The sequence below is a fragment of the Spermophilus citellus genome, assembly GCF_964194105.1.
Source record: "Spermophilus citellus genome assembly, chromosome: 1".
NCBI classification, from domain to species: domain Eukaryota; kingdom Metazoa; phylum Chordata; class Mammalia; order Rodentia; family Sciuridae; genus Spermophilus; species Spermophilus citellus.
The window spans coordinates 37,287,230-37,314,197 of record NC_138182.1 but is presented as its reverse complement, the minus strand read 5'-3'; the positions used below and the strand labels follow the sequence as shown (position 1 = coordinate 37,314,197).

General features: G+C 37.2%; 1 protein-coding gene across 3 annotated transcripts in view; it reads left to right on the top strand.

The window, feature by feature from the left end:
* The window catches only part of WDFY2 (WD repeat and FYVE domain containing 2), a 156,351-nt gene that overhangs the window by 49,576 nt on the left and 79,807 nt on the right, over positions 1 to 26,968 (top strand). For 2 of the 3 annotated variants that reach the window (XM_081307540.1, XM_081307541.1), the window contains exon 2: positions 14,130 to 14,197. In XM_081307540.1, coding sequence (XP_081163666.1) covers positions 14,130 to 14,197 — 68 coding nt within the window. Of the gene's footprint in view, positions 1 to 8,384; positions 8,504 to 14,129; positions 14,198 to 26,968 lie in introns of all 3 variants that reach the window. The other variant, XM_081307539.1, reaches the window with a different exon arrangement.

The following is a 26,968-nucleotide window of genomic DNA, read 5'->3' as shown; positions in this document are numbered from 1 at the left end:
AGTTCAAACCTAATACCACCCACAGACATGAAAGCAAGTCATAGACTGAAATGTAAAAACTTACATTAAAAAACTTCTAGAAAAAAACATAGAACAAAATATTTGTGACCAGAATTTGCAAGATGCCCAGCACATATTTATGGAAAAGAACAGCCCTATAAAGCAAGTGTTAAAGGATGTACTTACAGGCAGATGGAGAAAAATGGGGATGAGAAGACAAGACTTTTCAGCAGATGGCCAGCAGATACAGGGACATAAAGGTATGATGAGTTGGGGCAGTGCTTTTTTCTTCAATATTTATTTTTTAATTGTAATTGGACATAATACTTTTATTTATTTATTTTTATGTGGTGCTTAGGATCGAACCCAGGGCCTGGCACATGCTAGGCAAGCCCTCTACCATTGAGCCACAACCCCAGCCCCTAGGGCAGTGCTTTTATTGAACAAGTTCATGTTTTCAAAAAACAGTATGCAAGACAATATGACATGGTTTTCATGTTTAAATTTTAACTTCTGGTTTAAAAATTGTAAGATATGTCCTTAACTTTTTTTTTTCTGGTAAAATGAAAGTGCTAACAAATTGTGATTTTTGTTTTTAGAAATTTTTTTCCTTGGCAAATAAAAAGTTGGCAGTCTTATGTGTAACTCACTACCCTTTTAGTTGTTTTTCCTGACCTTCAGGATCAAAAAGCTTGGCAGCTACTGATTTAGAGAACTAAGAGTGGTTTGGTAGGGTCTGGAGCTTGTGGGGGAAGAGCAGGAAGAGCAGGCAGAGGTGAAATGCTGAAGCCCCTGGTAGAACACAGAGTTGCACTTGATCCTCAGGATCATTACAAGGGCTGTAATGTAATTAGATTTACGTTTCAAAAAGATGATATAGTGGCTAGGTGCAAAAAGAATCAGAGAAAGGGGAAATAGGAGTTAGGAGACCCTCTAGGAGACTTTTGCAGCTATATAGCAATGAGAGTGTAAACTAAGGCAGCGTGGAAGCTGAGAGAGGACAAGTTATAGCTAGATTAAGGAGGTAGAATTGACAGGGATTAGCAACCTATTGAATGGAAGCAGTAACTATTTAAATTATTCTGACTTTAAAAATTTTGGTGAATTTAGTATGCCCAACTAAAGTCAGTACATTTCTCAAAACTTTTTCATGGATTGATTTAAATGACTATAGAATGATCAAGCTTCTGTGCAGTGTAGTCCCTCAAAGACAAACTCATTAAAATGAGATCAGAGTTAATCCATCTTTACACATAAGTGCCCATTCATGAAAAGCTATGCCATGTGAGTCAGAAAATGCTGATTTCATTCATTTTATTATACATATAACTTCTTGCGAGGATGCTGGCTAGTAAAAATCCTGGGTACTGCTAAGCTTCTCAGACTTTTACTTTTATAGGCCTCAGGTTGATACTGATGCATATTATGTAGAGCAGTAATTTACTTCTCAGGCTTACATTACAGAATGACTTCTGATGGCATGGGACTATTTTTTGTCAGCCATGATTCAAGATTCTTATAGATTTCAGAATCTTTTTGCAGTTTAGTAAAACCTTTGAAGAGAATTTTAGGAAATAATTTAGTTGCAGCTATTTTACCCCCACTTCCCCCATAAACACATTAATAAATAGAAGCCTGCTTTTCTGTGTATTTAATCGATTTACTTTTTCTATAGGCACAGCTTAAAATCAAGGGAGGTTGAGATATAATGAATCTTTTCTGGTAAATAGACTTTTCTGACCAACATGGAGAAACTGTTTTATTGTAGATCCATCTCCACTTTTTATATCATGTACTTTGACACATCAAGAACATCGATATACATTTTTGTAAAAAGTAATAGAGAAAGTTCAACATGGAAGAAAAGTTAATGTGATTTTGATCTATAGGATTTATTAATATTTATTTATTAATATAATGTCATGAATAGACATTATATATCTCAAAAACTCACAGGAAGAAAGGTTGATTTTAGGGGGGAGGGGAGTATTGTGGTTTTTCAAGATAACAGAAGAATTTTTAACCATTCTAACTCATTACTTATATTAAGCAAAATTATAGAGAGTGTAAGTAGTTACAGTTGTATTTTTTAAAATAATCATTTAAGCTATATATATATATATTAGTTGTAGATGGACACATTGCCTTTATTTTATTTATTTATCTTTACGTGGTGCTAAGGATCGAACCCAGTGCGAGATGAGCATTCTACCACTGAGCCACAACCCCAGCCCCCAGTTGTATGTTTATTTGACTTGGCAGAGTAAAGATGCAGTATCATTGTCTTCTTGATTTTCTTGTTTTATATTTCCTTTGTACTAATACGAAGCATGTCAGATGCATTTAAATTCGTGAAAAATATGATTAATCTTACTTAGTTTTTAAAATAGACTGAATTATAGCGGCTTTTGTGATTCCATTTAGAAACTCAGTACTTGTCTCTTTGGCATAAAGGAGAGTAGATGGATGTTCAAAACAATGTAAAATTATTTAACATGGAATCTGAGTTATTTTGAGCCATTTACTGATATTCAGTTGTGAGAATTTAATTTCCCAAGGAAATATGTATGAGCCCTGCAGAAAGACATTTTCATGTACTCTACTAACTCCAAAGAAGCTCACATGTTATTGTTTTCTTTATATTGACATTTACTACTGTAATTTAAATATATTGAGAATATTTGACACGAGAGCTTTAAGAATTTCTGGCAAGATTATTCTGGTATAAATTTCTTAACATTTGGGCATAAATGCTAGATAATTAACCTTAACTATTGGAAATTTCTAAAACAAAGCCTATTCAAGGTTATTTGTTCTTTTTGGAGGAAAAGAATATGTTATCTATAATTAAAGGGCATTTCATTTGTGAACTCTTTATTAATATCAACAAAAGATATGAAACCAATGTAAATTGCTAAGTGGATGCCAAGTGCTTACTTAAATTAATATTTGCTACTTGTTTCTGTTCCTAATCTCTGTGCTCCCAAAGGAAGCTGTTTATATAGTTACAGACAGTGTTGATATGCATCAAGAGCTCAAGATTTTAAGAACAATTTATTGTGGACAATTTCAAACATGTACAACATACAAAAGAGTGATATATTCATCACTCACCTTCAGTTATCAGCCTTTGCCAAACTTGTTTCATATGTGTACCCCCTCCACATCTTACTGGGTAGGGATGCTAGAATTTTCTTTAACCAAATTTCAGGGTCAGGGATGTAGATAGAGCATGTACTTAGCATGCCTGAGGCCCTGGGTTCAATCCCCACCCATCCCCTGCCAAATATAGGTTTCAATGTTATTTCACCTCTTCATGCTACAGTGTAATCTTAAGTAATGGATAACTTATTCTGTGGACCACAGGGTCATTATCACACAGAACAAAGTTAACAATAATTTCTTAATATCATGTAGAATGTTTGAATTTCCCTAGTTTGAATGTCTTTTCACAGTTGTTGATTTATTCAAACCAGAGTCCAGTCAAGATTCACACACTAGACTTAAGACAGTCGTGTTTCGGTGTGGCTTTCCCCACCATCTATGTGACTTCCATCAAGTTGTTTAATTCTTTTGGAGTCCTGGCACCTTTACACACTCACCAGGGATGATTATAGCTTTGCTTTTGCACAACTGAGGGTGACTGGTAAAGAAAACAGAGGAGGGGCAGTTAGATTGGATGAACTTTGTTTTCTGCACTGCTCTTAATTTTATTAGAGGAAGTTATATCTTAAAACCATGTCTGCCCCACTTGGGTCCATCTTATTCCTGGAGCCTTTCTAGTCACTACTGAGGTGATATTAAAAAATGTGTTTGCGTGTTTCTTGGGAAAATAAATCGATAGCAAAGAAAAGTGGTGATGATCTAATGATACATGATTGGATTCCTGTTTTCCCTGATGAGGTCTGCATGCATTCCTAGAGAACATGAAGTTCCAAGGTATCAGGAAAATAGAAGTGTGACTAAGTTATAGTCTTTATCATAGTCTGATCATTTCGTCCGGGAACGGAAATGATAACTTTGGCCTGTTCAGAGTGAATTTTCTGTTACTCATTATCTTCATTTTAGCATCTTTCAAAAATTTTGTAAGAGTCTGAGCCATTATCTTTCAACAGTAGCCTTTTCCCCCATTCTGTTATTTCTTACAACTATATGTATCTTAGATCTTCTCATTCTAATTTTTCACTCCATCCTTCATGGTTCTTTAACTTCATAGTTTCCATATTTTTGTCTCTGCTTAGGCCCATATGTTAGATTGCTTTTCATTTATTTTTTAGTTTATAAATTCTCTCTTCAGTTGTATCTCATGTTTTATTTGTGCATTGAGATTTTTCTCCATTTATTTGTTTGTTTTAGATGTCTGTGGCAATAGAGTGTATTTAATTTTAATTATAGTTTTTTCCATTTTCAGAAGTTCTATTCTTTTCCATTTGTACCTGTTCTCTGTCATATTTTTAAGCTTCTCTTATTATTAAAACAAATGTAGTTATTTATTGTTCTATTTCTGTTAATTTTAGTATCTTTGCCAGTCTCTCTTCATTGTCTTTTATATTCCCTGGTTCTCACTCTGTGATACCCAGTTTCCTGTGGGTTTTGTTATTTGTTTGTTATTTAATTCATTCATTACCCTTTGAGCTTCTTTTGGGGAAACTCTTTGGGGGTCTCTTTGAAGTTGACCAGTTTCTCTAACTGCTTTTGCTTCTTCTGGTTGCTTGAGGATATTAAGCTGAAACCACTTCAATTCTGTGCTTGAAACTTTTTAGATGACACAATTAAATTATACTGAACTTTCATGAGGGCCAATTTTGGGAGAACAGCTTCATTTTTTTTCCTCCTTTTAATCCAGAAAAGTTCTTTTTCTGTCCCTTTTCTTTGCCAGGAGTGGTGTGGTGAGGGGTGGGGGGTGTTATTTTTCATTCACTTTCACAGTAAAGGTTAGCCTTTTGAGATCTTAGCCTAAATAGATTAGAGTTCTTATCTTGATCAGGATGTTGGCCTAATCTTCTATATCCCATGCCCAATGTGGCGTTAAAAGTGGATACCTAGGGGCTTAGGACATAGCTCAGTTGGTAGAGTGCTTGCCTCACATGTACAAGGTCCTGGGTTCAATCCCCAGCATCAAGGGGAAAAAAAAAAAAAAAAGAAAAGAAAAAAAGGATACCTGGGATCTCTGGGGTTCAGCCTGAGCTCTTAAGGTTAAAAACTTAAACATTGTTAAAAACTCATATTAGCTAACATTTTGGGGGATCTGCAAATTCCTTACTTTCAAGTAAGTTTGCAAAATTTAAAAATAACAATTGAACCAAATTCCACACATTTTACTTTGCATTTTGGTTGCTTTAATCCAGAAAGTCTTTTAGAGTATCTATTTTGTCACACTACTGAAATCAATGAGGTTTTTCTAATTCTCTCATGGAAAATTGATTTGACTTTGGGAGGCCTTTTCTTGTTTTTAAAATATGGGTTAACAGTGCTTGCCTAACATGCACAAGGGCCTGGTTTCAATCCCCAGCACCACCAAAAAATAAAATAAAATAAGGGTTAATGACATCTGTTGCAAACGTGCTTTTGGATTAGAAAGGTTGTAACCACTTTTGGTTCCTTCCCCTTCCCTTGATTCCTTCCTAAAGATATATCCGGAACTTGGTTCTTCCTCTCTGTTCCCTTGCTACTGTTGCATTCTAACACATTGATTACTATAGGAGGCTCTCAACCATCTTGCAGCCTTTATTTTTTCTCCTGCCTAATCCAAATTGTTCTCTACTGCCAGAGTAATCTTTTGAAAACATCCCCTTCCATTATGTAATTCAAGCTCACATTTTAGAAACTTTCCTTTGTTCATTCCTTTGTAGTCCAATTCCTCCTTACAAGTTCCAGTTGAATTTGAATGCTGGATAGGTACCCCGTTGCCCTACCCTGTTTGGACTGGACAAGTGAATTCCTTTCATATCTTAGTCAAGATGCCTTTTGTGAATTTGTTCCAGGGCCAGTCTGCCCGCAGCTGTCTTCTAATTGTTATGTCTTTGCAAGTGCTATGAAAAGTACAGTTTGAGAGAGAGAGGGAGTGTTTTTCTTTTGTTTTTAAAATTTATGTCTTTTAAAAAAATTTTATTGTGGATATATATGTATATAAAATAAAAATTACCATTCTGACAATTCTGAGTGTACTTTTCAATGACCAAGTATGTTCACAATGTTGTACAGCCATCCCCACTATCCACTTCCAGACCTTTTCATCATCTCAAAAAGAAACTGTACCCATAAAGCAATAACTCCCTCTCTCCCTCCCCCATGACTCTGCTGTGACTTTAAAGTGACTACCCTGGAAGAGTAGTTACCTGCAGATTCAGAACAGAAGCAGCCTGGGGCACTTCTGAATCACTGCTCTTGACTGTTTCACGAAGTCCCTCCTGAGCATTTTTTCTATGTCTGCCACTGTAGGAATACAGAGGTGAGAAAGATGACAATGGCCATGTCCTCCCACTGTGTAGGGAGCCAAGAACAATATTGAAATCTATATTATTCCTCTGGTGATGTCACCCATCTTCCTCCTATAGGATAATATTGTTGAATTGCTTAGGCTGACAGTTTGACATTTATACTCACAGTTCTTTTGCCTGTGAGGGACTCTGACTGAGGAGCAGATGGCATCTCTGATGCTGATAACCAGGACCCTGTCAACCTCTGAGCCTCTGGTATAATGCTCCTAGTGCTTCCTTTCACCCATGGTGCCAGTGATGTGTTTATTTTTCTCTTTTATTTCCTGTTCTTTTTTCTTTCTTTTTTGTATTTGACCTTTGAAAAACTATTGCTGTGTGCCAAGTATAAAAATCAAAGATGAAAATATTCAAGGTTCAAAATTTGAAAAATCCTCAAGGAATTATTTCTCTTGTGGGAGGATGGACTTGCTCTAACTAGTGTTGACAGCTAACTTGTCATGTCCTAACAGGCTTGTGTAAGGCACAGTGTGGTACTGGGCTTAGTTTTGCCTGAGGAGTCCTGAAGGCCTCACAGGGGTGTTCGACATACGGGAGAAATGATATGCATGTCACACTGGAGGAAAAAAAGGGACTCTGGGAAGCCTAGCTCCTCACTTACACAGGACAGAAAACTGTGCTTATTCGTTAGCCACTGAGTCAGATTACCAAGAAAACAAAATACACAAAAGCAAGTTGACAGTACAAGGACATCATCCATAGGCAGAATAGTGCTTATTACTGATAAAAGTTGCTCAGAACTAAGGCCTAATGGGTTGTTTTTGTTTTGTTTTCCTCTCAAAGCCCCATTACTGACCAATAAAGACAATGCAGGTGTTTTGTATGTGTAACTTTGTGTTGGGTCAATTTTGAGGCTTTATTTTTTTATCCATTCAAAAAAAAAAAAAAACAGTGAAAATAGCATCACTTTGATTGTGTGAATTCTAAATTGTGAAGATTTTCACAACCTTTGAATTAAGAGATGTGACCCCACTGATTAAAATGGCGAGGGAAAATATCTGTCATATGCATACCTTGCTGATTGCACATGACTGCAAGTGATCAGAAGGGCTGTTAATGTTTATGGAGCAGGAATGCCATTAAAAAGCCAGGCTCTGTGGTGCATGCCTATAATCCCAGTGATTTGGGAGGCTGAGGCTGAGGCAGGAGGATTGAAAGTCCAAGGCTAGTCTCAGCAATTTAGCAAGACCCTGTTTCAAAATAAAAAACTAAAAGAGATGGGAATGTAGCTCAGTGATAGTAAAGTGCCCCTGGGTTCAATCCTCTCCTCCCCCACCTCCCGCCCCAAAGGAATGCCATTACAGCCCCAGGTGGCAGGACATATAACAGCCACATCTTTTCTTCAGCCACGGATTGCAAGACTGCTACAGCTATGAGAAAAAGGAAAAATAAGAAAAAGGAAGAAATCCAAGTGTCTGTGATTCAGCAAAGTTGTTTTGGTCTGTCAGAGCAGAGTCATTATTTTGAGAAACTGAGTTGTTGGCAAAGGGGATCGGAAGCTGGACCCACCTAGCTTGAGCCCCTGTCATTTAAACTTCTGGCTGCCTTAGTGCACTGAGTGTCTACACAGAAGCTTCTCTGTATCCATAGAGAAGCCCTGGATACTGAAGCTATACAAGGTTTTACAGAAGATTGGGTTTATTTACTATATGTGATCTGAATATGTTTTTTGGCAACAACACAGTAATCAGAGAAATCTAGTAATCATAGAGAAATAAGCTTTTTTTGTGGTTGTTGTTAATCATTCAGGTTTGTTTTCTAAGAATCTCTGCAATATTGTCTGCATTAGAAGCAATTTTCCCCTCTATAAACCAAACACAGTAAAAACTATAAAAAAAGGCATTGACTGACAACCTCTTGCCCAAACTTTTTCCTTTTCATTTGTAGACTGCTAGGGGCTGGCTCCTGTTTGTATTGCTCTTGTGGTGTGGGATCTGTTACAGAAGTATTCCCTGGAAATCCAGGATCTTCAAAACATGGTGGGATTCACTCCCCACCCCCTCACCGTAAGTTACTTCATTGGTGGCAAAAATAACAATTGTCCCCTGGGAAATGAAGCTCATCACTATGGTAACTAATGAAGGTTGCATCATTCTAGGGCACATTTTTAAAAGCCTGGATTTCAACATGGATAGACGCCCCGTCTTATTTTATTCAGTAGCTTAGCAACCTGTGGTATAGTGTTTGTTGCCACCCCCAACCTTCCCTTTTCTCTCAGAAAAGTGACCTATATAGTTAGTATTTTATTGTAGGCACATTTTTCACTGTGAAATTGGTTCATTTCTTAGGTATGTTTATGATAATGATGACCTTATTTTCTGGACCAAAATAAGGACACTTTGTCTGAAGGATTGTTCTGTCGTTGGTGACCTACTCTAAAGTCTCTCTGCACACATTTTTCTTTTTGTGCCCCTTAGCTTTTGGTGCTATCCAAGGGTTTCTCACCAGTCTTCTTTTTTATTCTTATTCACTGATAGCTACTACTTTTGTGCTGTGACTCCCAAATCTTAATTTTCAGCTCAGGTCACATCCCTGAACTCCAGATAGGCAGCAGCCCTGACTGGATTGTCTCCAAACTCAGTACGTTCAAGATGATGAACTCAATGTTGCTGTCCACAGAAATCACTTATTGACCTTTCAGGTGGTACCTGCAGCCAGTCGGCCCCCAAGCCCAGATTCTTCTACTTCCTGAGTGTTCTAAAATCTGTCCTCACCCTTCTTTTAAGAACTCAACCTTTTTTTTTTTTTTTCTTTTAGATATTTTCTTTTTTTGTGAGACCTAGAGTCTCACACCTGTTAGGCAAGTGCTCTAATCACTTACATCCAAGCCCCCTTGTCCTGTTTTGCCTGGGTTATTGCTCACTTCTCCACACCATTTACTTGAGGGTAACTAGGTTGTTTCCTGGCTTTCCCCAAACAAACAAATGTGATTGACTCCTTATCCTCAGTGATCTCACTGACCTTAAAGTGAAATTCCAACTCCTCTGCATGGCCTTCAAGGATCTTGATGGCCTTCTATCTGCTCTTTTGTCCAGGCCTGTTTGTTCTTGCCTCCCTGGGCTGCCTATTCTGCTCTGTTACCAGGACCATGCTCTCATTCCCTCTCCACTTTCCACTGGCAAATTCTGATCCTGTATTTCTGATCCATCATCTCAAAGATGCTTCCTCTGATACTACCTGACCCCACCAGGATCCATCCTCAGAGTGAGACCTACATGTGCTCTTGTATTTTGCAGGGACATCTCCCCACTGCAGCCCTTACCTTGTTTTGTAGTGTTCTGCGACCTGTCTCCCCCAGCAAGCTGTGAACTTCCTGAGAACAAAGGTAGCTTGTTTGTCTGTGGTTACAGTGTGCCATTTTTACCTATTGAATTGTGGTGAGCTTTATCCAACATAAAATCAAGAGTATGCTCTTTTCAAAACAGCCCAGCTGCCGAACTGATTGTGACCTCTATAAGGGTACCTTGTCTTGATGTTTTTTTTTAAGATGAGCATTGCCTCTCCCCAGTGTCTGCTTTTGCCTAGTGCTAAGAGCTTGGAAGAAAGGAAGAGGTAGGGGAAGAGGAAATAGGACAATACAAAGTGGATAGTATGATAGGATTGGCACTGTTGGGTTCCTGAGAACCCAGGGCATTGTGTGTTGGGTGAGTGAACACTTGCCTGGCTTTACATGCATTGTTCTTCCTCAAGAAAATGAGATCCACTGACCTCTACTGGCTCAGGTATGTCTTATAATCAGTTGTATCCTCACCTTCCAAACACTGGGCCTTACATATGCTAAGCCGTGTTTTTACAATGAGTTAAAGCCTTCTTCCTTAGCCACAATTATTTTCTGAAAAAAATTTTTTTTCAAGGAAAAAACTTTTCACTTACTATTGAAAACTTTATGTGGGGTTTCTTAAATATGTGTTCAGAAAAATTAAAACCTTTAGGCTTTGTACAGTGGAATTTACATCTACTTAGGAAATTTATAGCCATTCAGATTGTATTTTTTAATCTCAAGGATGCAGTATCTTTTTTCTTTTTTTAAACTGCTGTTGTATCACAGGATACAAAAAACCAGATTTTTTATATAATTTTATTTTTAGATGTAAAAATTTGTCAACTGCCCTTAATACAGGTTGGTTTAAGGAAGGTTGAAGGGAGTGTTCTGTATATGTCTGTTGGTCTAATTGGTTTATAGTGTTATTCGGGTCCTCTGATTCCATATTGATCTTCTGTCTAGATGCTCTATACATCATTGAAAGTGAAGTACTAATGAATTTTATTAACTTTTGTTTATCTGAAAATGGCTTCGTTTCTTTTTCATTTTTGAAAGATAGTTTATCCAGATATAGAGTTCTTTCTTGAAACTTTTTTTTTTCTTGGAGTACTTTAAATATAGTATCTCACTGCTTTTAGTCCTCCATGGTTTGATGAGAAATTGACTTGTTCATGTTATTGATAATCTCATATATGTGATGAGTCAATTTTCTCTTCTTGCTTTCAAGATTTTTTCTCTGATATTTGACAGTTTGATTATAATAAGTCAGATCTGGGTTTGTGGTTTAGTGGTAGAATGCTTGCCTAGTGTGCATAAGGCCCTGCGTTTAATTCTCAAAAACACCCCCCAAACCCCCACCCCCACAGTCTAGGTTTGAACCTAGTTGTGTTTGTCCTCCTTAGAATTCATTCAGTTTTTTGGATGAGTAGATTCACATCTTTTGTGAATTTTGGGGAGTTGGGGGCCATTTTTCTCCAAATACATTTCTGAACATTTCTCTCTCTTCCTATAGGACTCCTATATAGAGCGTCAGTACACTTAATTATGTGTTAAAGGTCCCGTAGGCTGTGTTTATTTTTCTTCAATGTTTTCCCTTCTTCTAGACTGATAATTTCAGGTGTCTTGTCTTCAAGGTTGCTTATTCTTTTTTCTGCCTGCCCAAAACTGCTAGTGGACCTCTCTAGTGAATTTTTCATTTCAGTTATTGTATTTTTATAAAGCTTCTGTTTGATTCCCTTGTATAATTTCTAGCTATTGATTGATATTGCCTATATGTTCATACATCCTTAGCTCAGTTTCTTTTATTTCTTTGTCTATGGTTTCTACAGCTCTGGTTATATTTAGGACAGCTAATTTAAAGTCTTCGTCTAGTAAGCCCAATGTTTGGGCCCCTTCATAAATGTTTCCTGTCAGTTTATTATGTTTTTCTGTGAATCGGCCATACTTTGTTTCTTTGTATGCTCTGCAATTGTCTGTTGAAAATACACATTTTTAATATTATAATGCAATAACTCTAGGAATCAGATTCACCCTTCTCTCCAGGGATTACTGTTTTTGTTGAACTCCATAGCTGTTTAGTAACTTTTCCAAACTACTTTTGTCAAGATGGTATTCCTTGTTGTATGTGATCATGGAAGTCTCTGTTGTTATTGCTGTGGCCCTAATGAGGAAAAAGAAAGTTCCATCTCTTCAATTTCTTTTGAAAGACCCTGCCCAGGAAGCCCTTTGGTTCTAGGGAGTTGAAACAATGAGGAGCCTTTGCTCCAGTCTCTCAGAGAACTTCCAGTTAAATCAAATTGTAGAGGATATGCTTCCTACCCTGCACCAGCAGACTGCCCTACCAAGAAGAGCCACTATCTCCATTGTCTGCTGCCATGGGCTGGGGCATGGGTGACTGCAACTATTAAATGCCAGTGTTCACTGAAATTTACCACTTTCTTTTTTATTTCACTTTCCAGGACACTTAACATTTAAGTAGATATTAGAGTTCTGAAATAGATGAATCTGCCAACTTAATGGGTATTCTTGCCAGTCTTAATAGTTGACTTGGTGGAGGCACTAGTTTATGAAGTTTCTGCTCTTCCATCTTCTGTGATGTCTTGTCTTTATTGATTCTTACTAAGACGATAGTACCAATATTATAATGTCATGCTAATAACATATACTATAAGAAGATTTTTTTAAGAGTGAACACTGAAATATTTGTTTGAGTAGGTTCAGAGTTACTTCTTACAAGGTAGTAACAATTATACTTGTCCACCTCACAAATTAGTATGGTTGGCCAAAAAGAATTTTGCATTTTGAGTTTTCCATGTCTATCTAATGTGTCCCTACATAGTACTATATAATAACTGAGTTGTTCTGAGAAATCATATTTCTTTATTGTGTCTATAGTTGCTCTAGATTGTTTCCTGCTTCTGGTTTATAGGAGACTCACTGATTTGTTGTGGTGGGGGATATTTAATACAATTTGAAACTTAGTTCAATATAACGACGTTAGAAGTCATCATTAGGTAACAGCCAACTCTTTCTGAGATAAATGCTCAGTCTCTGCTTCTCACCCTGGGATGGTGTGGGCTAAGGTGTATAACCTGTGTGTTCTCCTGGCATTGGGACGCTGTTGCCCCTGGTTTGATGTATGTATGTTCACTATTTCCTCTGGACTATAATGTCCCTTGGTCTTCAGTTGTGTTTGCTTTACTGGCATATGCTGATGATGTCATGACTGGTGTAACTTACTGCTGAGCCTTTCTAGTTGGTTAGAACCTGGTGGTATTCCCTAGTCTCTCTTCATTTCTGGCTTTCTGAGCTCTCCTGGGTGCCTGGTTGCTGTCTGAACTGCTGACCTGGAACTTTATGCACCCTTTGCTCCAGTATCAGTCTGTTCTACAGTAGGCCCCCTGGTCGGCCACTACCCCAGAAAATCTGAATCTCAGACCTTACCATTCCTTGACCATGTTTGGAAAACTGTTCCTCAGGATAGGGCATCTCTTGCAAGTCTGTAGACTTACTGTGTAATCCTTCTGTTTGTGTCAGATGCTGTATATTATTCCATTTGATCTCTTTGCACTTTCTTCACTAGAAAAATCTAATGAGTCCCCAAGGAAGATGGATGCTCCCAGCAGACTAGGGTGTTTTTGTTAGCTCTTTCCTCTCTGTGACCAAAACACCCAAAAAGAACAACTTAGAGGAGGAAAGGTTTATTTGAGGCTCATGGTTTCAGTAGTCTTAGTTCATAGACGGCCAGTGACATGGCTCTGGGCCCAAGGTGAGGCAGCACATCATGGGGCAGAAGGCTGCTGAGCTCATGGCAGGGGCAGGAGGCCAGAGAGGGAAGGGGCCAATGGGAGGGTGCACGCCCCAGTGACCCACCTCCTCCAGCTACACACCACCTGCCTACAGTTGCCAAACTAGGAGGGACTGATTAGGTTATAGCTCTTACGGTCCAATCATTTCACCTCCAAGCAACCTTGCATTATCAGGAGCTTCAGTGGGGGACACCTCATTTTTAAACCATAGCAAGGGCAAAGGTCAAACCTTAGAAAAGTAAAACAGTGAAAATACTTTTCAAATGCTATCATGATTAGACTTGTGTATATACATATATGAGGATGACATTTAAAGAGTCATGTAATTCTAAATGTACAGAAGCCTTAAATTTAAGGATTCTAGGGTGTTTTTTTAGAGGTATTCGTAATGTCACCTATGTGTGTGTATACATATATGTATATAAAATGCAAGGTTAAGATACATATGTGTAGTCAAAATGTGAATATGTATATAATGTTAAGAAGTTTGCTTTCTGTGCATCACTATTTTCCTGTGACTAAAATACTGTGATTTCATGCACACATTTTCTTCTATTGTAGGACAGTTCGTGTTTGGTTAAAGAGAGACAGCGGGCAGTACTGGCCAAGCATATACCATGCAATGCCTTGTAAGTATCTGGGTCTCTGTCTTGAAAAAACAGACCTGTACCCCAACTCCCCTTTCTTTCCAGATTGCCTTCTCTGTATTTTCTTTTTGAGTAGAAAAGATTGAATGTTGGAATCTCATTGGAATCTCATTATAATGTAAAGTACCATATTAAAACATTTTAGATTTTCTAAAGTGATGTAAAGTAAGAAAATTATTCTGAAATTGACTGTATATTCAGTTTCTGAATAAGATCAATGGAAGAAGGACTACAGCACATAGGCTCTCTGATGACAGCAGTCTCCCTCTTGTTGTCAACTTTTTGTTTCACTATTTTGTAAAATGTGTTCATTGACAATTCAAAATTTTATCCAGTGATTACATTTGTGAAGTAAATTTATCCTTGCATTATTGTTGTAGCATTTATTCAAATCCAGGACACTGAACATTGAACATTTAATTAATTCTCAAAAAAATTTTTAGGATTAAAACATTCTAATTAGAAATAGATCTAATTTCCTCAACAGCATATCAGAGAAATATGTCCTTGCACTTACTGACAAATAACCAGTCTTCCAGGGAGAGTTGTATGGTAAGGGAGAATACAGAAAGACAAGTCTCCCAGGTGGAATTCATATGTGGAATCTGGGTTTGAGTGGTAGGGAGACAACATGAAAGTAGCAGGGAGACTTTTAGAGACGAAGGGGATCAGGGAGAGGGGGGCAGAGTGGTCAAGGGCAGGGAATAATCATCAAGGTATGTTGTTTCCATGTCTGAGTATGTGAAACCCATTATTCTGTATAGTTAAAATGCACTATTTTTTTTAAAAGATGTGTTTCTTAGACCTACAAGTGAAGAAGAAATGGCTCCCTGCCACAGTCCGGCTGCAGCAAAATAACCTGTATCAATCTTCTCCATTTTCTCAAAATGGCCATTTTTCCTCTCACCCTATCTGCCTAGGGACGAGCAGATTTGCTCCCGTCCTATCTAGAGACAGGCAGCTTTTTTTCGTCACTTACCCCTGAGTGTCCCGGGGGCTCCCGGTAGGGCCACCATCTGCTGCAGTCCGGCTGCAGCAAAATAACGGGAGGGGGGGGGGGGTGACGAGCAACTTGTGTAGATTGATACAGCAGGAGTGGGAGCCGTTTATTGTAGGACAGGAGGGGTATATATACATTGCACACAGCTTATCTTAATTAACATAAACTAGATACAGCAGTCAACCAATAAGGAATCTCCACACTTAATGGCTCACTGGCGTTACTTCACAAACCACTCCCTCTGCAAAATGCCAGGCGCCATCTTGACTTGTTTACAGACCTTAACAGCTCCCCAAATTAAGAAATTTATTTTCAGTCTCATGTTTTATCTTTTTTTTAAAAAAAAAAATTTAACTTAATTGCCATTCAAAATTATGGTTACATTGGTCAGTCCTTTGAAGTGAAGTCCATTTAAAGGAAAGTGGATTGTTCTTTATATATATATATATATATATATATGAGACAGTGGATGCATTACAATTCTTATTACACATATAGAGCACAATTTTTCGTATCTCTGGTTGTATACATAGTATATTCACACCAATTCGAGTTTTTATACCTGTACTTTGGATAATGATGTCTATCACATTCCACCATCATTAATATCCCCATGCCCCCTCCCTTCCCCTCCAACCCCTCTGCCCTACAATAGACAAACTCATGTTTTATCTTTTAAATGAATGAAGTGTGAGCATTCTGTTCCATGTTTATTTTAGTATAATAATTATTTAAGTTCATTATCAATTGTGTTAAACATTTTTTTTATTCCCCTGCCTTAAATCTTAATTAAAATCAGCATTCAGAAAAACTCCCAGGTTTGTCTTTTGAGCTCATATATCCTCTGGCTTGCTGCACCTCACCCTTATAATATAAGTATCCCAGTTTGAGAAATACATGCCACTATACACAACCAAAATAAATTCATGCTAAATTATAGATGTGATTAAGTTTATGCCTCTGGCTATAGAATAACAATTTTCTCTGTTTATGAACAAATGAATTATTAAGGATATAATGGTTTTCAGTGAGTTTCGAATTATCTTTGAGGCTTTGCATGACGTTAGAATTTTGTAGCAAATAGGTGGTAACCACAAAGCTGAACCAAATATTCAACTTCCTTTTCTGTGAAGAATAAATTTCTTGGAATTCTTTTTTATAAAAAATTTGTTCTTATTAGTTATACATGACAGTTGAATGTATTTTGGCATATTATACGTATATGGAGTATAATTTCTCATTTTTCTAATTGTACATGATGTAGAATTACATTGGTCATTTAATCACATATGCACATAGGATAGTATTGTCCAATTCATTCAACTATTTTTCCTATTCCCATCCTCCCTCCTTTCCCTTCATTCTGCTTGGTCTAATCTAAAGTACACACACACACACACACACACACACACACACACACACACACAGAGGAATATACTCAGCCATAAAGAAGAATGAAATTATGGCATTTGTTGGTACATGGATGAAACTGAGGAATATCATGCTAAGTGAAATAAGCCAATACCCCCCAAAACTAAAGGCCAAATTTTTTCTTTGATATGTGGATGCTAACTCACAGTAGGTGCGGGGATAGGGAAGAATAGGTGTACTTTGGATTAGACAAAGTGCAATTCTTAATATTATATTCTCCTTTTATCATTTGTGTTTCTAGCACACACTATTTATTATAAGCTCTAGGACCAACATTATAGGTCCCAAAGAAAGATGAGCAATAGCAATGATGAGGTTCAGGAAAACAGGAAAGGAAGAGAATTCTTCAAAAAAATTTTCCTGGTTTTTAAGTGTTATAACTATTTTTTTTCTTGGGTATTGCTTCTTTATCAAACTTGATGTAATATTTAACTGGAAGAGGTGGGATAATGCTGTAATCTAGCAAATTGATGTTGGCCCCAGAGACATGTAGCTTTCAACTTGTCAGCCAGAGAAGAGGCAGACATGGGTGATAGTTTGAAGGCTTGGGAGCCTCATGAAGGCACAGGGTCTTAAGCAATTGCTTATCCATCCCTTTCCCTACATGTATTTTTTATCACTCGATAGTGTTCTCTCTCTTTTTTATTTTTGATACTGAGCCCAGGGGTGAACCCAGGGGTGCTCTACTACTGAATTACATCTCTAGCTCCAGCCTTTTTACAATTTTTAATTTTGAGACAGGGTGTCACTCAGTTGCCCAGATTGGCCTTGAACCTGTGATCCTTCTGCCTCACTCTTGATTCAGGAAATACAGGCACCTGTGCACCTGGGCTTTTCATGCTCTTTTTATTTGTCCATCTCTAAGAATACAGAGAAGCCTCTAGCTGCATTTTCACCATTAATTAGGCTGTGTGGAAGAATGATGGCATAGGTACTCTATAAATACTTATGGAAGGATTGAGTCTAATAATAAAGATGATTTTCTTTGAGAATATTATCATCCATTTCCCTAATGATTAAACATGAGCTTTGAGAAACAGGGCCTTCTAATTATTAGCATATTTGTCTATGATTTTCTACTAAAGGGAGTAAAAATATAACTATTCAAAGTGTTGTTTGTGGTCCAGCCTAATCAACATGACCTGAGAAGTTGGTAGAACTGCACTATTGGTTTCTATCCTGGGGCTTCTAAATCACAATTAGTACTTGAATAAGATTCCTTCATGATTTGAATGTACATTAACATTTGAGAAGCTTGTCTTGTTCATAACCAATATATATACATGTTTAAATGAACATATGTAAAGCCTCATGGGTATATAATGGTAATTTATAAATATGTAGCTATATGTGTATATGTTAGTAGCCCATCAGACGTTTACTACATAACCAGTATATAGGGACACAGATTAGATGCCAGGATTTGTAGATGAACATGGTAAAAATGACTTCTGTAATTTTTCATTGTTGGATGGTTCTTACTACTGTGTACAGATATAAGTAAAAAGGTGATATTCTTCACAATTGCTCAGAAATTACTTATTTTCCTAGGAACTGTGTGCATTCAGATGACATAGTAACTAACTTCTGGGCAAGAATTTAAACTTTGTTTAATTTGAAAATGGCAATCTTATTGCATAAGAAAAGAAGCTATGTTTTGATTAGAGAACCTGAAATAGATTTGAGTTTCCAAAGGATTGCTTTGCAGTCTTTTCTGTTGAAAGGTTTTTTTGTTAAGAGGTTATTCAGTATTATGCTTAAGCAATGTGGTTAGTTACAAATTATGTGGTATTAATTACAAAATAAGTGAAAATGAAATTGAATAAATCCAGGGGCTATAAAATGGATACCAGAAGGCAGATATGACCATGTTGTACATTTATAGTAGTGCATGATAAGTAGTATTCCAAACACAGGAGAAAACATTCTACACATTTAAAATATGGCTTGTTTATTTTGTTTGCTAAAATACATTTTAAATAGAGTATTTGTCATGTTCTGGGCAGGAGAAGAGATGTTTGGTAGCTTTGAGAAGAAGTTTAATGAAGGAAAGGAGCAGGAGGCATTGAATGTGAAGGAATGGGTAGTGAAGGCTGAGTGGATGATGGGAGTCAGCCTGAAAGGACTTTGACAAGGCTGAGTGACCCTGGGGGAGTGGCAGGAGAAAGATGAAGTGTAGAGGGATGCCTCAGGGTAAAACTCTAGCACTGCTGTGGGAATGTCTCCAGGGTCTCTTCTGAGCTACTCCTCCTTCCTGGGGAGGGAGGAAGGAAGGAAACCCGAGAAACCGGACTTGCCTGGCTGAAGCTGTTTGCCCCTGGCCAGTCTGGTTTTCCCAGGAATTTAGCAGTTGGACCTGGGCAATGCTAGTCTTAGGGTAGACAGGTCCTGTGAACTGGGAACATATAAGCCCAAGAGCTGTGAGACTTTTTTGTACCTAGAGCAACTGATTTTCAGAAAAGGAAGGATGAACTCTGGAGGGAGGACCCTCTGACCTCTGAGGGTGGGAAAGCCCAAGCAGTGATTCCTGAGGGTTTTCCTCTTTATCTTCCTAAACATCACCCCCATGCCAGGCTGGGTTTCTGCCTTTAAGAGAGAGCCACCTCCTGCTGGATGTGCCCATTTGTGCTTAAGCTGGCACAAGTGAGTTTCCCTTGGTTGTAGCTGCAAGTATTTGACCAAGCCCAGCCCTAATTGTACAGACCTCCTAATTCCCATCTGTTAAGTTTTTTCTGGGTTTCTGATCTTTCAGTAGGAAGGACTTGCCATGGGTCCTGTTGGTGCCACTGTGGTGTTGAGCTGTACATAGTCTGGGAAAAGTAAGGGCATGTAAAGAAGAAAGGCAGAAAGTAATATTTTGCTCTCTTTCATTTCTTTGAACAGTTCACCAAACAAATGTTAAACTTTTCTTCCATAACGTGACCTGTACCATGGCTATAGTGATTAAATATGGCAGCTTGTTCCTTTGTATTCCTTACATTGTCATGGGGAAGCAGACATTAAATGAGTACCAGCCATGGTCAGTGATAAAGTAATGACAGGGAAAGAGGCATGATAAGGACATGGTCACAAAGATTCCTTGAAGGAGGCCCATTTGAACCCTGATCTCTTTAGAGATTTATTTGTTTTGTTTGTTGATTGATTGATGGTGCTGGGGATTAAAAAGGACCCAGAGCCTTGTGCTTGCAAGCACACACGCTACCACTCCCAGCACCTCTGTAGAGAGAATTTGGGATAACTGTTGACTTGTTTTATAGTTTCCTATAAGCTAGCTAATTTTATGGATGAATGAGAAATCCAGGCTTTTCCTTATCAAATATTCTTTCAAAATATCCTCTTGGTGTACCCATGTAGTAGTTGCTAATTGCCTATGATAATATCATCTTACAATCAGCCCACCTGGGCCCCTGCCTGAGCTTGTCAAATGGAGAGGGAACTTCCTCTGGGTGCAGTGTTAAGATTTCAGATGCATCCATAAATGTGATTATTTGTTCTAGGCTTCTAATAGATAGAATTTCAACCACCATATTTGCATCACACTACAGAGAAAAAGCATGTGAAAAGCACAGACGTTCCAATTTTCATGGTTGAGATCTTTTAGATTTACTTTACCAACTAGGATTGCTGCTCCTGGTGAGACAAAGAAGAGGCAGGGAGGAATCTGAGGTGCAAGCCAGGGTGGCAGGTGGTGGAGGCTGTTCTTATTCTATCAGAGGATTGGGTATCATCTGTGGGCCTTAATTACCAACTTCTCCCCTGGGTATGGAGAATAGGTAAAATCACCTTTGTTGCCAAATATGTAGTGAATAGGAGGCTGTTAGGGGTAAAAGCCTTGGGCTGGGGCATGTTGGACAATTGGAAAACCTCTGTGGGTTCTGTTATTTCCAGATAAGGCAGATAAAATTTACTTAACTCCTAAGCTTTTATGCATTTGCCCCCAAAGCAAATCAGAAGACCTTTTTTCAAAGGTATCTGCAAATGCATAGGTGCACCAAACATAGTCACGAGGTGTCATGTTTTGGCATTTGTCCGGATCTCTGCTTTGGTCTGGAGGGATGGCATCTGTCCAATCTGAAGTTGTGATTGGGCCCCTCAGTTTTCACACAAGTGTGGCCACCTTAACCTTGAGTCTTCACCAGAGGTGAACACATCATTTTGAATCATCCGCTTCCCAGTTTTATCAAAAGCCTGGGAGAGAATGGCTGTGGCAGATAGTGTGAATGTCCACCTAACTTCTGCGTGTTCCCACTCAAGTTAGCATTAACTTGCTGCAGACTGCCTTTGTTCATTGCACCTCACCTCAACGGACAGGTACAGCCACATGCAATGTGTGTGTGTGTATTTTTTTTTTCTTTTCTTATAATCATGACTCTTTGTTTATTTCTGTTGTTTGGTTTTGTCATATCTGGTTATTTAAAGTGATTTCAAATTCTTTGTGAAATGAGGTAAGGAGTACAATAAATGAATTATATTAGTTAAGATGATTAGTTGAAACTTGAACATGATGAAGTCCATGGTTTATATTAAATTCACTCCACTCCAAGTGCACTGCTTTAGATTGGAACATTTAAAATAGCTTGTAGGTTAGAACCTGTGCCTAGGTGGGACACTGGAATTTTATTTTTATTTCTACCATTTTGCTGAGTCACTTTGGGCAAGTTCTTTATGTTGTGCTGCCTTGAGCCCAACAACAGATAAACAGTTCGTTTTCTTTATTCTCAAATAACTGTTTGCACAATACTTTTCAAGGCCTGTTGTTTAATCATATATACTAGCATTATTATTAACCCAGAGTTATTCAGAAAAATTGGCTAATTCCTGAGGTTGTAGCTGGGTTGGTTTCCTTTTTCCATTTGTTGGGACTGTAATGATAAGGACAGATGACTTGAAATTGAAGATTTGAAAAATCAAGTTGATTAATATGTTCAAATGCTATTATATCTGGAATGAAAATGAGTTATTTTGTACATAAATTTTAAATGTTAATTTTCCCATTAGAGAGGAAAACTTTTTTTATTTCTATGTTTTTTTGGTTCTATTTAATTATACATGACAGTAGAATGCATTTTGACACATCATACATACATAAATGGAATATCACTTCTCATTCTTCTGGTTGTACATGATGTAGAGTTACACTGGTCGCATAATCACATACGCACATAGGGTCATAATGGGATGAAAACTTTTGATAATTCTGCATGTGGGAGGTGGTTCCTGTCATTGTTCAGCTTTCCCTTCCTTGCCCATCTCTTCTGTTGTGCTGATTGAGTATTTAAAGTTATAAATGTAGCAGTTCTGTTTTTATAAGGTAGTTATTGATTTGGTGACTTTTAAACATCATTAACTCAATTGAAAGTTCCATGGCAGACTGGGAATCTGTATATGATTGGGAAATGCCTATCCTACTGTTTCAATTTGTACTTTATTTCAAATAACTCCTTGGTTCCTGGTTGTGAAGTATATTGCTGCATTTGTTAGTTTCTTTTTCATATTATGGAACCATTTGCAAACAATTTATATGTGTAAAATTGCATTTTTTAAAACAGCGAGGTAATGATTAATTCTGTATTTACTAAAAACAAAAGATACCCAAGAAACTTGCTTTTTAATGGAAATGAAGGAAAACAGATTATCCAAAGTAAAAATATGAGATATTAATAATCTGAGTAAGTACAGCATTTATTTAGCATACTTTCGTTTGATATTGATATGGCAGAGCATTATAAAGTCTACTGTAGTTAGATCACTTTATTAAGACTTAAAACTTGCTGGGAGAAAAAGCAACCATTTCTTTTTTAAAAATTTGTTCTTATTAGATATATGACAGTAGAGTGTATTTTGACATATTATACATACATGGAGTGTAACTTCCCATTCTTTTGGTTGTACATGATGTGAAGTTTCACTAGTTGTGCATTCATATATGAGCACAGGAAAGTTATGTCTGATTCATTCTACTGTCTTTTCTATTCTCATTCCCACTCCCTTCCCTTCATATCACTTTTTCTAATCCAGTGAACTTCTTTCTCCTCACTTATTCATGATGACTTTGTTGATATTACTCAGACTAGATCCAAAAAAAAGGTCAATTTTGGTAGAGTGCATAAAATGTTTGACTTAAATGAAAAATACTTTTTAGTACTAGACCATCAAATTCCTCAATATAAGTATGCTTAATGAAATAAAACATGAGTAGGGTATTGCACATCTAATAAACATTGTGCTAGGACAAATAAGGCTAGATAAAATACTGTCTGTGAATCCAGCCTTTGCTTTGTTTGGGGTGTGTTACTCATTCGAGGTTCAACTGATCCCCTTATTGTGGGATCCTGACATTTAACTTCATCAAGATGCCTTTAATGCTTGAAGTTTTATTCACGGAAGTACCATTGTTTATTTAGTTTTAAAGTTCCAACCAGAACATCTCCTGAAGATTAGTGTATCCTGCCAAATAATACCTTTAGCATTGTAAAGCAGTCAGTGTGATTGAAATCCAGGACTTAATCTTCCATGAAACTTGTGTTTATTCAAGCAAAGTTAAACTGGTCAGCAAAGGACAAGAATAAATTAGTTATACAATGAAAGAATTATTGGTATAAACAATAGAAATTAGGAAACTTTTCCCCAAATAGAAATATTCTGAAAATACCTCCTGTCAACTACATTTTTTTTTTTTTTTAAAGCAAGGGTAATGGCTTTTTCTTATGCCAATTGTGGGATAACAATATTAGAAACACAAGTCACTTTTTCTCCAATCCATTTAATTATTGACTTGTTGATGTTGGTCTCTTGAGTCTTTTATGTCTAGGGCTCTTGTCTCTTGAGGATTTTCCTCCTTCAAATTATGTGAGCATTAATATAATCACCTATACTGGGGCTTCTCTTTGTTTTAGTTTTCCCTGAACTTAAAGCTGAATGCATGGCTTACATTACAAAGACTTCATTTTAAAACTTACTCAAATGTTACCAAAGTGTTTAAAGGTGAGACTATGATAGGCCATGAAAGTCTAAAGTCCTGATACTAATAAAAGAGAATAAGAGGTCCCAGTACACATAGACCTGTACACATTGCTTTCTTTCTTTCTTTTAAAAATATTTTTAGTTTTAGACGGACACAATACCTTTATTTATTTTATATGATTCTGAGGACCAAATCCAGTGCCTCACGCATGGCAAGAGCTGTACTACTGAGCTACAACCCTAGCCCTTTCTGTCTTTTTTATACCTTTTGTTATCTTGCTTCCTAAAATTTTGCCAGACGGAACTCCCTTTGGTTATTTCAGACCCAAACAGAAAAGGTCGATGGCAAATCTTTTTCAGATGTGTGGAAAATTAATTCTGTACTATTTTCTTGAGAAATTGTGACCATTTCCACCCCTACTACATTTTTTATAAAACTGTTGGGGGAAAGTAGGAAGCAAAACCAGTGGCAAGTCCTTGAATTTCAGTTATTTGGTTAATGCAGGAGAAGTCGGGCCATCTGCATATGACATGGTATACCTGGGAGGCGTCAACAGATGGGATCACCCCATAGAGCTTACTTGGTATGCTTATCCTCACTGGGAAAGTTAAAAATGCCATGGAAGGAATGAGTATATCTTCAGGATTGTGTCATGTTGTATTTATGTCATCTAGAGCTCAGGGTTGTGATTTAGATTGAGGAAGTCAGCAGAGGGACACTGTGTTATAATTTTACAGTTATGATCAGCCACTTTACTCTTTGGAGAAAGCATTTTTAAGGTGAGCAAATAGAAAAGTTGCCCAGCCAGTTCATCTCTAAGTTGCACTTTAGCCATGAGATTAGTTATTTCTTTATTGCCTTATGAATTAATAGTTTTATAGCATTTGAAGCAGACTTTTGTGAAGTGTCACATGTTTGCAAACTATAACAGCTATTATACCTAAATCATATTTTATTTGTTTCCACCTTATTCTTCCTGCCCAAAGTTCCCTTTCCCATTTGACCATTACTACTTTTACTCTGTCTCATTATCCTTTCCCAGTTTTGTCCCTTTGATGTTTGTCTTGCATGGCTAGGAGTTTTATAAAGCACTAGCCTTTACAAAAGAGATGGATTTTTTGCGGTAATCTCTGTACTCTCACCCCCAAATAAAAGATTTACTGTAGTTAACAAATTTAGGTGTCAGAATTCTTTTGAGACCATTTGTTGCCTCTCTGGCCCTGCCCGGGCTTATGGGTATCCAACTCAAGATTTGTTCCTGTGGTAATATCTCAGTTGAGAAATCATTGAGGAGCATCAGGCTCAGATACCCAAAGCCTTTCCTTTTTTTTTTTTTTCCCTCTCTCTCTCCCCCACTTTCCTCCCTCCCCTCCCCTCTCTCACTCTCTCTTTCTTCCCTCTACCCCAGGTTTGCCTAATGTTTCCCCATAATACTTCTTTGAAGGATGGCTGTGCCTTAGGGCATCTGGCAGCTAATGCTTTCAGCTCTGGAACATCTTAGGTTCAGGCACATGAGTTATAGAATTTCGGTTAAGATTTCTTTATAATTGCATTTACAAACAACAGGGCTTTTGAATTCTGGTAGTATTTCTTCCTATACATAAAGTGATTTGAACTAAGAAGATGAAATTGAGTCATACAGTTCTTACATGTAGTTGGTATCACAGTCTAAATTTCTTGATGGCAACGAGTATACCTTATGTATCATTGTATCACATGCCTGGAACATAGTGAGCATTCTAAATTTTTGTTGAGTAACAAATGGGGGAATAACAGGAATAAAGAAATGGCAATATAAATTTAAGAATAGCTTATGCATTGTTGTAAAAACGTCTTTTAAATGATGTTTAGGAATCAGTGGAACGCCTAACTGTGGCATGACCATACAGAGAACATACTTATAGATGGTCAGTTGGGCAGCTAAATGATAAGGTTTGTTCCTGTGGTAGTATCTCAGTTGAGAAATCATTGATAAATGATAAGGGTGTTCTTGGCTAGCATGCCGCTCCTTGGGGCTACAGTCAGGTTTTCTTCATATGCTCATGCTTAAATCATAATAAATAATTAGATATTTAAAATTAATTTTAATAAGAACAGCAAAGTGACAAGATTAAAAACAGTGTTAAAGAAAAATCTTTTGAAAAAAAGTACGAGGCTTAGTTTTACTACATATTTTTTATGTGTGTGCATAATTCATATAACTGTATTAACAATATATTTTTTCTTGTTTTTTTTTCCAGATAATTTTTCCAGGTAATTTTCCATGCAATCAATATATTTTAATTCTGCACACATATGAGATTATGCAACCTGGCATCTTAGCATTTGTGTAGAAATTTTGCCAAATTATTTATATAGGCCAAGGGTGAATAAGACTGAATTTCTTAGGTTAGTACATTAAATATCATCTGGTTGCTTTTTTTGGGCAGTATACTTTTGGGAATCTGGTTTTATTTTGTGGCTAAACAGAAAGAAGATAGTCCATACTAGTGGGAGTTTTAGGGAATTTTTTTTTAAATGTATGTTTCTGTTTTCTGAGTATGTCATGGTTGAAACTAGAAAAATGTAAATTATTTATGCAGCTGAGGAGATTCTTTATGTTGTTGATTTGTTCAGAGCCCTTTTATAGAAAAAAATGTTACTAAGTGATGTGTTTACTAGGTGAAGTGAGTCTTTCAACAGAACTTGAAGTTCTTTTATAGTTAGATATTTCTAGATGGGTGTTTGAAAATGGCACTGTGTATTTGAATTATGTCTTTGAACCTTCTCCAACTTTTTTTTTCTGTGTGACCTGGATGAGACATCTAATCATAACTGAAAAAGTAGAGATAAAAAAATTGGGTGTTGTGGTTATGATTATATTGATAAGTTCATATTCCATAGGGCCATTGTGAATAGGGGGAGCATTTAAAAATTGTGTTGGGCTCTTTTGAACAACTTTTTCAGTGTGTGGTAAATTGTTAAGAATCCCCCATTCTTAGGAGGAAGTGTAGATAAAGATGACAGGGACCTAGAAGCTATGTAATATGTCCTTATTGATTACAGGTTTCTTCTGAGCATAGGACTTAGTAGACATAGGCATTTGGCCTTGTGGATCAGGGAGTCCCAGCCCAGGACTGGGTGTGCTGACTCATCTGGTGTTTTTCCTGCAGTGCCTAGCCCTGTGTTGATTGGGTGGTTATTTTTTTAGCTTGAGAAAGATCTGTCATCATTTTCAACTAGCAGCTTCCACCAAACCTCCTGAAGACTTGTTAGTTCCCTTGCCCTATATCATTGATAAATCAAATATAGATTTATGTGTGTATATATGTGTGGGCATGGAGGGCTGGGAGTAAGATCTTTCTAATTCAGAAAGAGT